The 16769-nt window shown below is 43.3% G+C and overlaps 1 protein-coding gene across 9 annotated transcripts in view; it reads right to left on the reverse strand.

Moving 5' to 3' along the window:
• The window catches only part of LOC110538899 (opioid-binding protein/cell adhesion molecule), a 564414-nt gene that overhangs the window by 32655 nt on the left and 514990 nt on the right, over positions 1-16769 (reverse strand). For all 9 annotated transcript variants that reach the window (XM_090192536.1, XM_090192538.1, XM_090192537.1 and 6 more), the window contains one exon: positions 7122-7250. In XM_090192536.1, coding sequence (XP_090048662.1) covers positions 7122-7250 — 129 coding nt within the window. The remainder of the gene's footprint in view (positions 1-7121; positions 7251-16769) is intronic.

Here is a 16769-nt window from a genome sequence, read left to right on the forward strand (position 1 = left end):
AATAAAAAGCAAAAAAATTGAACGCTGAGCTGTAGTCAATGAATAGCATTCTCACATAGGTGTTCATCTGTCCAGGTGGGAAAGGGCATTGTGGAGTGCAATAGAGACTGCATCATCTGTGGATCTGTTCGGGCGGTATGCAAATTGGAGTGGGTCTAGGGTTTCTGGGATGACGGTGTTGATGTGAGTCATGACCAGCCTCTCAAAGCACTTAATGTCTACAGATCGGTAGTCATTTAGGACAGGTTACCTTAGTGTTCTTGGCAAAGGCACTATGATTGTCTGCTTGAAACATGTTGGTATTACAAACTCGGACAGGGAGAGTTTGAAAATGTCAGTGAAGAAACTTGCCAGTTGGTCAGCACATGGTCGCAGTACACGTCCTGGTAATCTGTCTGGTCCTGCGGCCTTGTGAATGTTGACCTGTCTAAAGGTCTTACTCACATTGGCTGCGGAGAGCGTGATCACACAGTCTTCCGGTACAGCTGGTGCTCTCATGCATGTTTCAGTGTTATTTGCCTCGAAGCGAGCATAGAAGTAGTTTAGCTCGTCCGGTAGGCTTGTGTCACTGGGCAGCTCTCGGCTGTGCTTCCCTTGGTAGTCTGTAATGGTTTGCAGGCCTTGCCACATCCAACGAGCGTCAGAGCTGGTGTAGTGCGATTCAATCTTTGTCCTGTATTGATGCTTTGCCTTTTTGATGGTTCGTCGGAGGGCATTTATTATAAGCTTCCGGGTTAGTCCCGCTCCTTGAAAGTGGCAGCTCCAGCCTTTAGCTCAGTGCAGATGCTGCCTGCAATCCATGGTTTCTGGTTGGGGTATGTATTGTACGTACGGTCACTGTGGGGACAACGTCCTCGATGCACTTATTGATGAAGCCAATGACAGATGTGGTGTACTGCTCAATGCCATTGGAGGAATCCCGGAACATATTCCAGTCTGTGCTCGCAAAACAGTCCTGAAGCTTAGCATCTGCTTCATCTGACCACTTTTTTGTTGATCTAGTCACTGGTATTTCCTGGTTGAATTTTTGTTTGTAAGCAGGAATCAGGAGGATATAATTATGGTCAGATTTGCCAAATGGAGAGCGAGGGATGCATCTCTGTGTGTGGAGTATAGATGGTCCAGAGTTCTTTTCCCTCTGGTTGCACATTTAACATGTTGATTGAAGGTAAAACTGATTTAAGTTTCCTTGCATTAAAGTCCCCGGCTACTAGGATTGCCACCTCTGGGTGAGAGGTGGCAATCCTGAAAAAATGTACTCAATGTGGCTGATACAACAGATCAGTACATTTAGCTTAAAATGTTGATAAACAATTAAGCTATTTCTTCACATTATAAGCGCAGCAATGCGCACATGGCAGCAGGCTACAATAGGGAATGTTTTATTTGCGGAAAACGGCATTATAGAAAGTGACTGCAAATGCGATAATGCATGTAATGCTTTTATTTGAAATTTGAAATTTTATGGTGAAAATGATCGTCCCAAAACTTGAAACTCATGCGCTGCTTATGTATGCCAGTTAGGCTCTAAACCCCTTGTAAAGCGGATTAATGTGCTTATTTGGCCACTTTAGTCGTGACACAAACCTTATCAAAACATATAAGCCTATGGGCTGGGCTACATGTGGTGTTTAACTATGATTCAAAGGCTGTTTCTTATGCTGGATATCATTCACAAGTGATAATATATACAGTTGAAGTCGGAAGTTTACGTTCACTTCGGTTGGAGTCATTAAAACTCCTTTTCCAACCACTCCACAAATTTCTTGTTAACAAACTATAGTTTTGGCAAGTTGGCTAGGACATCTACTTTGTGCATGACACAAGTAATTTTCCCAACAATTGTGTACAGACAGATTATTTCATTTACAGTGCCTTGCGAAAGTATTCGGCCCCCTTGAACTTTGCGACCTTTTGCCACATTTCAGGCTTCAAACATAAAGATATAAAACTGTATTTTGAAGTGGAATGACATGAAGTGGAACGACATTTATTGCATATTTCAAACTTTTTTAACAAATCAAAAACTGAAAAATTGGGCGTGCAAAATTATTCAGCCCCCTTAAGTTAATACTTTGTAGCGCCACCTTTTGCTGCGATTGCAGCTGTAAGTCGCTTGGGGTATGTCTCTATCAGTTTTGCACATCGAGAGACTGAATTTTTTTCCCATTCCTCCTTGCAAAACAGCTCGAGCTCAGTGAGGTTGGATGGAGAGCATTTGTGAACAGCAGTTTTCAGTTCTTTCCACAGATTCTCGATTGGATTCAGGTCTGGACTTTGACTTGGCCATTCTAACACCTGGATATGTTTATTTTTGAACCATTCCATTGTAGATTTTGCTTTATGTTTTGGATCATTGTCTTGTTGGAAGACAAATCTCCGTCCCAGTCTCAGGTCTTTTGCAGACTCCATCAGGTTTTCTTCCAGAATGGTCCTGTATTTGGCTCCATCCATCTTCCCATCAATTTTAACCATCTTCCCTGTCCCTGCTGAAGAAAAGCAGGCCCAAACCATGATGCTGCCACCACCATGTTTGACAGTGGGGATGGTGTGTTCAGCTATGTTGCTTTTACGCCAAACATAACGTTTTGCATTGTTGCCAAAAAGTTCAATTTTGGTTTCATCTGACCAGAGCACCTTCTTCCACATGTTTGGTGTGTCTCCCAGGTGGCTTGTGGAAAACTTTAAACAACACTTTTTATGGATATCTTTAAGAAATGGCTTTCTTCTTGCCACTCTTCCATAAAGGCCAGATTTGTGCAATATACGACTGATTGTTGTCCTATGGACAGAGTCTCCCACCTCAGCTGTAGATCTCTGCAGTTCATCCAGAGTGATCATGGGCCTCTTGGCTGCATCTCTGATCAGTCTTCTCCTTGTATGAGCTGAAAGTTTAGAGGGACGGCCAGGTCTTGGTAGATTTGCAGTGGTCTGATACTCCTTCCATTTCAATATTATCGCTTGCACAGTGCTCCTTGGGATGTTTAAAGCTTAGGAAATCTTTTTGTATCCAAATCCGGCTTTAAACTTCTTCACAACAGTATCTCGGACCTGCCTGGTGTGTTCCTTGTTCTTCATGATAATCTCTGCACTTTTAACGAACCTCTGAGACTATCACAGTGCAGGTGCATTCATACGGAGACTTGATTACACACAGCTGGATTGTATTTATCATCATTAGTCATTTAGGTCAACATTGGATCATTCAGAGATCCTCACTGAACTTCTGGAGAGAGTTTGCTGCACTGAAAGTAAAGGGGCTGAATAATTTTGCACGCCCAATTTTTCAGTTTTTCATTTGTTAAAAAAGTTTGAAATATCCAATAAATGTCTTTCCACTTCATGATTGTGTCCCACTTGTTGTTGATTCTTCACAAAAAAATACAGTTTTATATCTTTATGTTTGAAGCCTGAAATGTGGCAAAAGGTCGCAAAGTTCAAGGGGGCCGAATATTTTCGCAAGGCACTGTATAATTCACTGTATCACAATTCCAGTGGGTCAGAAGTTTATATACACTAAGTTGACTATGCCTTTAAACAGCTTGAAAATTCCAGAAAATTATGTCATGGCTTTAGAACTTCTGATAGACTAATTGCGATCATTTTAGTCAATTGGAGGTGTACCTGTGGATGTATTTCAAGGCCTAACTTCAAACTCAGTCCCTCTTTGCTTGACATCATGGGGAAAAAAAAAATCAGCCAAGACCTCAGCAAAATAATTGTAGACCTCCACAAGTCTGGTTCATCCTAGGGAGCAATTTCCAAATGCCTGAAGGTACCACGTTCATCTGTACAAACAATAGTAAGCAAGTATAAACACTATGTACTTTGGTGCGAAAAGTGCAAATCAATCCCAGAACAACAGCAAAGGACCGTGTAAAGAAGCTGGAGGAAACAGGTACAAAAGTATCTATATCCACAGTAAAATTAGTCCTATATCGACATAACCTGAAAGGCCGCTCAGCAAGGAAGAAGCCACTGCTCCAAACCCGCCATAAAAAAGCCAGACTACGGTTTGCAACTGCACATGGGGACAAAGATCGTACTTTTTGGAGAAATGTCCTCTGCTCTGATGAAACATATATAGAACTGTTTGGCCATAATGACAATCGTTATGTTTGGAGGAAAAAGGAGGAGGCTTGCAAGGCGAAGAACACCATTCCAACCGTGAAGCATGGGGGTGGCAGCCTCATGTTGTAGGGGTGCTTTGCTGCAGGAGGGACTGGTGCACTTTACAAAATAGATGGCATCATGAGGTAGGACAATTATGTGGTTATATTGAAGCAACATCTCAAGACATCAGTCAGGAAGTTAAAGCTTGGTCGCAAATGGACAACGACCCCAAGCATACTTCCAAAGTTGTAGCAAAATGGCCAATACCTTGACAACAAAGTCAAGGTATTGGAGTGGCCATCACAAAGCCCTGACCTCAATCCCATAGAACATTTTTGGGCAGAACTGAAAAAGCGTGTGCGAGCAAGGAGGCCTATAAGCCTGACTCCGTTACACCAGCTCTGTCTGGAGGAATGGGCCAAAATTCATTAAACTTATTGTGGGAATCATGTGGAAGGCTACCCAAACTGTTTGACTCAAGTTAAACAATTTAAAGGCAATACTACCAAATACTAATTTTATGTATGTAAACTTCTGACCAACTGGCAATGTGATGAAATAAATAAATGCTGAAATAAAAAATTACACTATACTATATATATTCTCTCTACTATTATTCTGACATTTCACATTCTTAATAAAATAAAGTGGTGGTCCTAACTGACCCAAGACAGGGAATTTTTACTATGATTAAATGTCAGGAATTGTGAAAAACTGAGTTTAAATGTATTTAGCTAAGGTGGATGTAAACTTCTGACTTCAGCTGTAATTCACAAGTGATATTATTGTCACCCATCAGACTATTCTGGATTTAATCTCGTCTTTACATGTACCAAATAATGTGTGAATTTGTATTTATTTAGAATGGACCATTGTCATGCACTTGTCTCGAAATAGGGGCAGCGGAAAAACATTTCTTATATGCACTTAAATAGCGGGTGGAGTACGCTTTTGCCATGATTTATTTTCATGCCAGCCAGGTAAACTATATTCCTGTTGTAAAGATAAGCAATGTGCTTAATATTAGGAAAGTTAAGAAATAAATATAGTTGGTTTACATTTGCATTGATATCAGAGTGATTAGAGGGACAATACAGTATTGAGTACCAGGCAGGTAGCAAGTTTGGTAGGCTACTAATGACCATGAGCAGCAACAGATCTTGAAGAAGCCTAATTACCATGACTAAACGGTCACTTGGAATTTGACTGCCTTCATGACTCGTGACCGCTGAGGTGGAGGTAATACGGTCACCGTAACAGCCCTAGTCAATGTATCACATGGGGGTCATGTGTAAATACAATTGGAATCAAGTTGAATTGTGATTCTTTGGAGAACAAATTTGTAAATGCAGTGGCGTTTAATTGAGCTGGTACTTCAGAGCATGTGGGCTGCATTCCAAGTTTAGCACAGTTCATGTTATAATTATTAGAATAAACCCAATTAACTGAAACCACATCACATCCCTGTTATACCTCATCTATTTCCCGTATCATTTGAATTATCTGTAGTATGCATACTTTGCAATGCTTTTATTTGACTTTATTAGGTTACTGAGTCACACTACATATTTGTATGTAGGGTAGAATAATTTCCAACATGCAACAAATACCGTAATCCATAATTGTCCAATAAGACATGATGCATAGCATGCATAACCTCTTTTCCAACTTTTTCTGATGAACTGCAACAAAAGAAAGCTAAACACAAGCTGTGCTTCATCCAGAAGCGGTCCGCCCACATGTGTGTTAGGGGCAGTGGCCCAATTGTTAATAGTCAATAAAAAAATATATAATATATATATAGTGAAAAACTATATTGTTCAAAACAAGTTGTTACTACACTTCTGCCAGTGACTGCCAGCAGCTCCGCGGGCGCATAGTCCATGCGAACATTGGATTGGATTGTTTTGTCAGCTATTTGCTATCAGGGGGAACCGCCCCAATGAAATCACAGGATTTCATAACATCAATTATAACAGCACAAAGGAAATGGACGATCCTAGGGACCTCAAAAGTGCGCTCAGTCAGAAATGATGGGTCTGATCTAGTATCCTTCCCAATGAGTCTCTCGCGCCAGACAGCTTACTTCCGCACTAGATACTAGAAGGTACAGATGCTGCTAAAGCAAACAGATAATTATAATTAACTTGTAAATAAATAATCATTAACAGTCATGGAAGCCTGGGACCTGATAAACCGGACATCTACATTCGACAAGAGTCAAAGGACAGAGGGATAGAACCTTCTCATTGCGGATCTGGTAGGACAAAAAAGCATTACTGTGGCTGGCCAATTGTATTGTTCATCAGCTATAGCTAGCTGGTAGCTTGCTAGCTAGAAACCTTCCATGCCAATTTCAAGTCTTTCTAAACTAATATCTGACTAACTCGGAAATATTTCAATTAGTTCAGGATGGCTGGCGTGCTTTGTGACATTATATTAGCTACATATCCCCAGTTAGATCATTTGTTTTCACGTATTACATCTGCATGCTTGTTGCGCTCTCCCTGGTGCACTAGTTAATTATTGAGCTAGCTGCTAGTTCTACACATTATAATCTAATCTGTTCAAAACAGTGGCAGCATGTTTAGCAGTGGTCATTCGGCTTTTTACATGTAAAAGTGAAATAGGTGTATTTATGCTGTTGTTCAAATTCACAGATCTTTTTATATATCGTCTTAAAGAAACTGGTAGTTCAAAAACTTTGCATCATATTTCTGTCACGCTACTTTGTTGAAAACTCCAACCACCCCGCGCTTTCAGCCAATCAGCGGCCGCCATGTGCGTCATCCATGTGTCTATATTAAATCCCTGCTCATGAAACCATTGACTGAGTGAAATGTCTGTCTGCGAGAGAATAGAATGCTTAGTGCACATCGTAGCAAACCGTTTTGCAACAAGTCTCTCTTACTGGACAAGTTCAGGTTAGCCCCTCCAAGTTTTGGCCTGTTTGCTTCTGTTTGGTTCCTAGTAAATACACGCCAGGACTGGGATGACATTGAACTCACAGTTGACTGTGATCTCAACGGTCTGGACGTCTGTGGCGATGTCGTTGATGGCGGTGCATTCGTATGTCCCCGCTCTCTGTCTGGAGATACTGGGGATGTCCAGGTATTCGTCCTCCGATACCAAGTCAACTGTGAAGGTAAACAACAACACGAGGTGAGGTAAACAATAGGTGAAGTAAGAAGCAACAACAACACCAACATGTGAGGTAAACAACAACAACGAGGTGAGGTGAAGTGTACGGCAATCCTATATCAAATCAATGGCCCAATTATTCACCCCACTGTTCTCTAAAATACCTATCGTACATATTTTCCCATTGGAGAAAAGGGTAAGCCATCATTTTCTAGACCGACCAACTTATTAAAAGGCAGGGTGTTTGAACTGATCAAAGCCTCATCCTCATGTAAAGCAGGAATTAAATAACTCAGGTTGGAATGAAGAGCAGCGCTGAAGGAGATGGCTGCCGTTTTACAATCCCGTACCCAATTGTGCTATTTTGTATGTTTTTTCGTGTTATTTGTACATCATTTGAACATTTTGTGCATCATGTTTCTGGCAACCTGTCTTATGACCGAAAAGAGATTATAGATATCAGGACAGTGATTACTCACCCCGTACTGGAGGAATATTTTTTAACGAGTCGGACGGGAAGGATTTACTTCAGATGCACGACAATGCCCTCATCCCCATCATTTGCAGGAGAAAGTGACGGAGGTATCGGGGACGAAGGTCGGGTGCCTTGTAGGGATCATATGCCGAGAGGGTAATCTACCTTTACCATTGGTCCCATTAGACAACGTACAATCAATCGATAATGAAATAGACAAACTACGATCACGTATACAGTGCCTTGCGAAAGTATTCGGCCCCCTTGAACTTTGCGACCTTTTGCCACATTTCAGGCTTCAAACATAAAGATATAAAACTGTACTTTTTGTGAAGAATCAACAACAAGTGGGACACAATCATGAAGTGGAACGACATTTATTGGATATATCAAACTTTTTTAACAAATCAAAAACTGAAAAATTGGGCGTGCAAAATTATTCAGCCCCTTTTACTTTCAGTGCAGAAAACTCTCTCCAGAAGTTCAGTGAGGATCTCTGAATGATCAAATGTTGACCTAAATGACTAATGATGATAAATACAATCCACCTGTGTGTAATCAAGTCTCCGTATAAATGCACCTGCACTGTGATAGTCTCAGAGGTCCGTTAAAAGTGCAGAGAGCATCATGAAGAACAAGGAACACACCAGGCAGGTCCGAGATACTGTTGTGAAGAAGTTTAAAGCCGGATTTGGATACAAAAAGATTTCCCAAGCTTTAAACATCCCAAGGAGCACTGTGCAAGCGATAATATTGAAATGGAAGGAGTATCAGACCACTGCAAATCTACCAAGACCTGGCCGTCCCTCTAAACTTTCAGCTCATACAAGGAGAAGACTGATCAGAGATGCAGCCAAGAGGCCCATGATCACTCTGGATGAACTGCAGAGATCTACAGCTGAGGTGGGAGACTCTGTCCATAGGACAACAATCAGTCGTATATCAGTCGTATAACAGTCTCTCGATGTGCAAAACTGATAGAGACATACCCCAAGCAACTTACAGCTGTAATCGCAGCAAAAGGTGGCGCTACAAAGTATTAACTTAAGGGGGCTGAATAATTTTGCACGCCCAATTTTTTCAGTTTTTGATTTGTTAAAAAAGTTTGAAATATCCAATAAATGTCGTTCCACTTCATGATTGTGTCCCACTTGTTGTTGATTCTTCACAAAAAAATACAGTTTTATATCTTTATGTTTGAAGCCTGAAATGTGGCAAAAGGTCGCAAAGTTCAAGGGGGCCGAATACTTTCGCAAGGCACTGTATATCCTACCAACGGGACATTAAAACTGTAATACCTTATGTTTCACCGAGTCATACAGCTAGCGGGTTTTAAGCTTTTTCGACAGGATAGAACAGTGGCCTCTGGTAAGACTAGGGGTAGCGGTGTATGTATATTTGTAAACCACAGCTGATGCACAAAATATAAAGAAGTCTTAAAGTTATGCTCGCCTGAGGTAGAGTATCTTATGATAAGCTGTAGACCATACTATTTACCAGGAGAGTTTTCACCTGTATTTTTCGTAGCTGTCTATATACCACCACAAACCGATGCTGGCAGTAAGACAGCACTCAATGAGCTGTATATGGCCATAAGCAAACAATAAAACGCTGATCCAGAGACGGCAATTCTAGTGGCCGGGGACTTTAATGCTTCGAAACTCAAATCCATTTGACCTAATTTCTTACAGCATGTTAAATGTGCAACCAGAGGGAAAAAAACTAGACCACCTTTACTCCACACACAGAGACGCATACAAAGCTCTCCCTCACCCTCCATTTGGCAAATTTGACCACAATTCTACCCTCCTGATTCCTGCTTACCAGCAAAAACTAAAGCAGGAAGCACCAGTGACTTGGTCAATAAGAAAGTGGTCAGATGAAGCAGATGCTAAACTACAGGACTGTTTTGCGAGCACAGACTGGAATATAATCAGGGATTCATCCAATGGCATTGAGGAGAACACCACATCAGTAACTGGCTTCATCAATAAGTGCATCAATTATGTCATTCCCACAGTGACGTACGTACATACCCAAACCAGAAGCCATGGATTACAGGCAACATCCACACTCAGCTAAAGAGTAGAGCTGCCGCTTTCATGGAGTGGTACTCTAACCCAGACGCTTATAAGAATACCAATATGCCCTCCGATGAACCATAAAACAGTCAAAGCCTCAATACAGGATAAAGATTGAACCGCACTACACTGGCTCCAACGCTCGTTGGGTTGTGGCAGGGCTTGCAAACTATTACAGACTACAAAGGGAACCACAGCCGAGAGCTGCCTAGTGACACTAGCCTACCAGACAAGCTAAATTACTTCAATGCTGACTTCGAGGCAAGTAACACTGAAGCACGCATGAGAGCATCAGCTGTTCTGGACAACTGTGTGATCATGCTCTCCTTAGCTGATGTGAGAAAAACCTTAAAACAGGTCAACATTCACAGGGCCACAGGGCCAGACGGATTACCAGGACGTGCACTCCGAGCATGCACTGAGACCAACTGGCAAGTGTCTTCACTGACATTTTCAACCTGTCACTGACTGAGTCTGTAATACCAACATGTTTCAAGCAGACCACCATAGTCCCTGTGCCCAAGAACACTAATTTAACCTTCCTAAATGACTACCAACCCGTAGCACTCACGTCTGCAGCTATGAAGTGCTTTGAAAGGATGGTCATAGCTCACATCAACACCATTATCCCAGAAACTCTAGACCCACTCCAATTTACATACCGCCCCAACAAATCCACAGATGATGCAATCTCTATTGCACTCAACACTGCCTTTCCCACCTGGACCAAAGGAACACCTATGTGAGAATGCAATTAATTAACTACAGCTCAGCGTTCAACACCATAGTGCCCTTAAAACTGATCACTAAGCTAAGGACCCTGGGACTAAACCTCCCTCTGCAACTGGATCCTGGAATTCCTGACGGGCCGCCCCCAGGTGGTAAGGTTAGGTAACAACACATCTGCCACGCTGATCCTGAACATGGGGGCCCTGCTCAGTCCCCTCCTGTACTCCCTGTTCACTCATGACTGCATGGCCAGGCACGACTCCAACACCATCATCAAGTTTGCCGATGACACAACAGTGGTAGGCCTGATCACCAACAACGATGAGACAGCCTATAGGAGGAGGTCAGAGACCTGGCCGTGTGGTGCCAGGACAACAACCTTTCCCTCAACGTGATCAAGACAAAGGAGATGATTGTGGACTACAGGAAAAGGAGGACCGAGGGGGCTGCAGTGGAGCAGGTTGAGAGCTTTAAGTTCCTTGGTGGCCACATCGCCAACAAACTGTCATGGTCCAAACACACTAAGACCGTCATGAAGAGGGCATGATAAAACCTTTCATGTCTTGTATATTAAATGTCCTTATTCAACTGTTATTGTATGTCTTTGGACAACTGAAAATGTAAAAATAATAAATATTATTTTTTTTAAATGAAAATAAACTATTTTGAAAAGACTACATCAACAGAGGCTTTTGGAGCAGCCCAGTTATGTTGTATTCCTCACTCTATCCTTTCCTTAAACATGTCAATTGGGGGGGGCGCCTCCCCTTGGGTTGTGCCGTGGCGGAGATCTTTGTGGGCTATACTCGGCCTTGTCTCAGGATGGTAAGTTGGTGGTTGAAGATATCCCTCTAGTGGTGTGGGGGCTGTGCTTTGGGAAAGTGGGTGGGGTTTATCCTTCCTGTTTGGCCCTGTCTGGGGGTGTCCTCGGATGGGGCCACAGTGTCTCCTGACCCCTCCTGTCCCAGCCTCCAGTATTTATGCTGCAGTAGTTTATGTGTCGGGGGGCTAGGGTCAGTTTGTTATATCTGGAGTACTTCTCCTGTCCTATCCGGTGTCCTGTGTGAATTTAAGTATGCCCTCTCTAATTCTCTCTTTCTTTCTCTCTCTCGGAGGACCTGAGCCCTAGGACCATGCCTCAGGACTACCTGACATGATGACTCCTTGCTGTCCCCAGTCCACCTGGCCGTGCTGCTGCTCCAGTTTCAACTGTTCTGCCTGTGATTATTATTATTTGACCATGCTGGTCATTTATGAACATTTGAACATCTTGGCCATGTTCTGTTATTTCCACCCGGCACAGCCAGAAGACGACTGGCCACCCCACATAGCCTGGTTACTCTCTAGGTTTCTTCCTAGGTTTTGGCCTTTCTAGGGAGTTTTTCCTAGCCACCGTGCTTCTACACCTGCATTGCTTGCTGTTTGGGGTTTTAGGCTGGGTTTCTGTACAGCACTTTGAGATATCAGCTGATGTACAAAGGGCTATATAAATAAATTTGATTTGATTCAATTCAAAACTAAAAACAGCCTTCAAGCTCATCACCATTCCGCATACTGACACTTTCCTATGGAAAACATGACTAGCTGATTCACGTAGCCGCCTTTGTAGTATTGCGCTTTAACCATCACAGCTCTGCTCACAGCTCGAATCACCTGACGATGGTCAGGAGAACCCTCGGAAAGCACAGGTTCGCTCGTGTCCCTGATTCTCTATTGCTCTGGTGTCTCTCTCCCTCGTTTACATTCCCCTCTCTTTGTCTTTCATCATTCTCATTAGCCTCTTACTCTGTTAACTTACTACTCTTTTCACTACTGCAAAATCAAATTCAGACTGCATCAGGAAGCTAAGTATCTGGAAGCTAAGTATCATCAGGAAGCTAAGTATCTAGTGCTCAAAAAACATGTTTTGAGCACTAGATGTAATCCATGCAGTTGTGTGACAAGCGTCAATAAAACAAATGTTGTTAGGAATGTTATGTAGCCTACTTAGCAAATAGCGGTTTTTGTCTGGACTCTGGCTTTCCCCTTTATCGTTCTGTTCAGAAACTCAGAAATTATAAAGTAACTTACATGTATATGTGTTCCATACCATAAACCAGATGAACACTAACAATATGCCTTATAGCAGGCTGGGTATCTATCGACAGACTTAAGACTTATTCTCAAGACGGTGCCCCTGGCTGACCGTTAGCTGAGGGGTCATCAGAGGACAGAAATCGACAGACCGAACTTGTGCTTAACTACTGTACATACTGTGTAGGCAACAGTAGACAAACTGCAATAACATATACTTCACAACTTCACGAGTACAGACTGGACATTTTTTTCAGACTCTGAAAATGTACTATCTACATGTGAAGGGTCAAAGAATATTTACCATTACCAACAAGGAGATTTGAAGAGAACAGACAAGCAAGAGTATATCTTACGCACTTTAAAGTGTCTGGGTTAAGCATGTTTTTTTAAGGTACAACACAGGCAGTTTGAAGGGGCCATAATTGCCAAGCTGGAAGTGTTCATATGATATCAATGTTTCCTGGACCATTTTATGGCTGACGTAAAATATGTGTGCCGTTGGGGGAAAGTAGCTAGCTGATATCTGCAGTCACAGAGGAGACAAATCCCACAAAAAAACAGAGGAAACGCAGCAGCATACGCTGGTGGGCACCCGCAGGACTTCCACTTCCTGTGTGGAGGAAGAAGAGAGGAAGGTCGTGGGGACCATGTTGGCTCAGCCGAGGCAGAGTTGCCTATCAACTGCAGGCGTTACTGTGCAACTATGAACACAAAATGCTTGTGTGTGAAATACTGAAATGGACTCTATCAAATATAAGACTGTACACTTTGGAGAAAATCGAACAAATAAACACTGTGTTAAAATGCAATCCGCTACTTGAAAATCCTGAATGCTCAAAACTGAAGTACTCAAGTAGTACTTGATACTGAAGGGGTACAGGTGGACAAGCTGTCAGTGAGAGACGAGATACCACAAATATAACACAGCCTTCTGCACGCTGTATCTCCAGTCGTCATTTATTTCTCGCAGACTGAGAAAAAGTGTACACTCAGGAGACCAGACCACACAGAGCACGGAGGGCCTGGGATAGCCTCCCTGTTGCAGAGGCTCCCTTGAACTCGCTGTGTCTTTGAAAACTAAGGAAGGACCACGCTTGTCCCGCAGGGAGATTCTGGTTGTAGACAGATAGATGTACTTAAAAAACTGTCTAACTGAAATACCTTATTTACATAAGTATTCAGACCCTTTGCTATGAGACTCGAAATTGAACTCAGGTGCCTCCTGTTTCCATTGACCATCCTTGAGATGTTTCTACAACTTCATTGGAGTCCATCTGCGGTAAATTAAAATGATTGGATATAATTTGGAAAGAAACACGCCAGTCTATATAAGGTCCCACTGTTGACAGTGCATATCAGAGCAAAAATCAATGAGGTTGAAGGAATTGTCTGTAGATCTCAGACAGGATTGTGTCGAGTTACAGATCTGGGGAAGGGTCCAAAATATTCTGCAGCATTGAAGGTTCCCAAGAACACAATGGCCTCCATCATTCTTAAATGGAAGAAGTTTGGAACCACCAAGACTCTTCCTAGAACTGGCCGCCTGGCCAAACTGAGCAATTGGGGTAGAAGGGAACCCAATGGTCACTCTGACAGAGCTCCAGAGTTCCTCTGTGGAGATGGGAGAACCTTCCAGAAGTACAAGCATCTCTGCAGCACTCCACCAATCAGGCCTTTCATATCAAATCAAATTTGATTTGTCACATATGCAGAATACAACAGGTGTAGAGCCCTTAACGAACAGTGCAGTTTTTAAGACAATATCTAAAAAAGAATAACAAAACATTAAAGAGCAGCAGTAAATTACTATAGCGGGGCTATATAGACGGGGACCGGTACAGAGTCAATTTCAGGAGGGCACCTGTGTTGAGGTAATTGAGCTAATATGTACATGTATGTAGACTTACTAAAGTGACTATGCATAGATAATGACAGAGAGTAGCAACAGCGTAGAAGAGGGTGGGGGCAATGCAAATAGTCTGGGTAGCCATTTGATTAGATGTTCAGGAGTCTTATGGCTTGGGGTAGAAGGTGTTTAGAAGTCTCTTGGAGCTAGACTTGGCGCTCCGGAACCGCTTGTCGTGTAGTAGCAGAGAGAACAGTCTATGACTAGGGTGGCTGGTGTCTTTGACAATTTTTAAAGCCTTCCTCTAATACCCCCTGGTATAGAGGTCCTGGATGGCTGGAAGCCTCGCCCCGTTGATGTACTGGGCCGTACACACTACCCTCTGTAGTGCCTTGCGGTCGGAGGGTAAGCAGTTACCATACCAGGCAGTGATGCAACGAGTCATGATGCGCTCAATGGTGCAGCTGTAAAACCTTTTGAGGATCTGAGGACACATGACAAATCTTTTCAGTCTCTTAAGGGGGTATGGTTTTTGTCATGCCTTCTTCTTGGTGTGCTTGGACCATGTTAGTTAGTTGGTGATGTGGATGCCAAGGAACTTGAAGCTCTCAACCTGCTCAACTACAGCCCTGTCTATGAGAATGGGGGCATGCTCGGTCCTCCTTTTCCTGTAGTCCACAATCATCTCCTTTGTCTTGATCACATTGATGGAGAGGTTGTTGTCCTGGCACCACACAGTCAGGTCTCTGACCTCCTCCCTATAAGCTGTTTCATCGTTGCTGGTGATCAGGTCTACCACTATTGTGTTATCGGCAAACTTGATGATGGTGTTGAAGTCTTGCCTGACCATGCAGTCATGAGTGAACAGGGAGTACAGGAGGAGACTGAGCACGCACCCCTGAATGTCCCCTGTGTTGAGGATCAGTGTGTCAGATGTGTTGTTACCTACCCTTACCACCTGGGCGCGGCCCGAAAGGAAGTCCAGGATCCAGTTGCAGAGGGAGGTGTTTAGTCCCAGGGTCCTTAGCCTGGTGATGAGCTTTGAGGGCACTATGGTGTTGAACGCTGGCTGAGCTGTAGTCAATGAATAGCATTCTCACATAGGTGTTCCTTTTGTCTAGGTGGGAAAGGGCAGTGTTAAGTGCAATAGAGATTGCATCATCTGTGGATTTGTTGGGGCGGTATGCAAATTGGAGTGGGTCTAGGGTTTCTGGGATAATAGTGTTGATGTGAGCCATGACCAGCCTTTCAAAGCATTTCATGGATACAGACGTGAGTGCTATGGGTCGGTAGTCATTTAGGGCAGGTTACCTTAGTGTTCTTGGGCACAGGGACTATGTTGGTCTGTTTGAAACATGTTGGTATTACAGACTCAGTCAGGGACAGGTTGAAAATGTCAGTGAAGACACTTGCCAGTTGGTCAGCGCATGCTCGGAGTATACATCCTTGTAATCCGTCTGTATGTTGACCTGTTTAAAGGTCGTACTCACATCGGCTACGGACAGCGTGATCACACACTCTCATGTATGCTTCAGTGTTACTTTCCTTGAAGAGAGCATAGAAGTAATTTAGCTTGTTTGGTAGGCTTGTGTCACTGGGCAGCTCTCGGCTGTGCTTCCCTTTGTAGTCTGTAATAGCTAGCCCCCCCCCCCCCCCCCCCCACAAAAAAAAAGTGGATGCCAAGTCAATTTCAGCGTCTTTTTATTAATGCGTTCATTCCCGATTTCCATCATATATATATTCATTTTTGGGAGAGGTTATATTAATTCATCTGAGGCCACTACCAATGGTTTCAGGTCAGTCTCCCAAATGGAACCCTTTTCCCTGTAAATTGCACTTTTTTGACCAGAGTCCTATGGGCCCTGGTCCAAAGTAGTGCAGTAAATAGGGAATATGGTGCCATTTGGGACACAACCCTGGTCTAGCGGACACACATTGCCAGTCAGGTACTGCGGTGGTGTGAGATACCAGGGATCCCTTCTGATCTGGCAGAAGCCTCTAAGCCATCTATCTATCATGAAGCGGTGAGGCGGCAGGGCGGCTGCTGAGCTAGGTCATGACTACATCGAGAGCTCCATACAGGGAGGGAAATATTACCAATCCCCCCTCCCCTCCTTCCTCTCCTCCTCTGTCCTCCCTCCCTCCTCTCCCTCTTGGGATGGATACATATTTTATTCTTTATTTGTCACTCTGGAAAAGCCTTGTAATAACTGGGCCCACACTGAATGGCCTCGAGGCAAGAGGATAGTGCAGTGCACTGGAACTGTTTGTGATGGTGGTGGTGGGACTGAGAGATTGAAGCTTGCAC

Source organism: Oncorhynchus mykiss, chromosome 12 (assembly GCF_057628025.1).
Source record: "Oncorhynchus mykiss isolate SJ-2025 chromosome 12, ASM5762802v1, whole genome shotgun sequence".
NCBI lineage: Eukaryota > Metazoa > Chordata > Actinopteri > Salmoniformes > Salmonidae > Oncorhynchus > Oncorhynchus mykiss.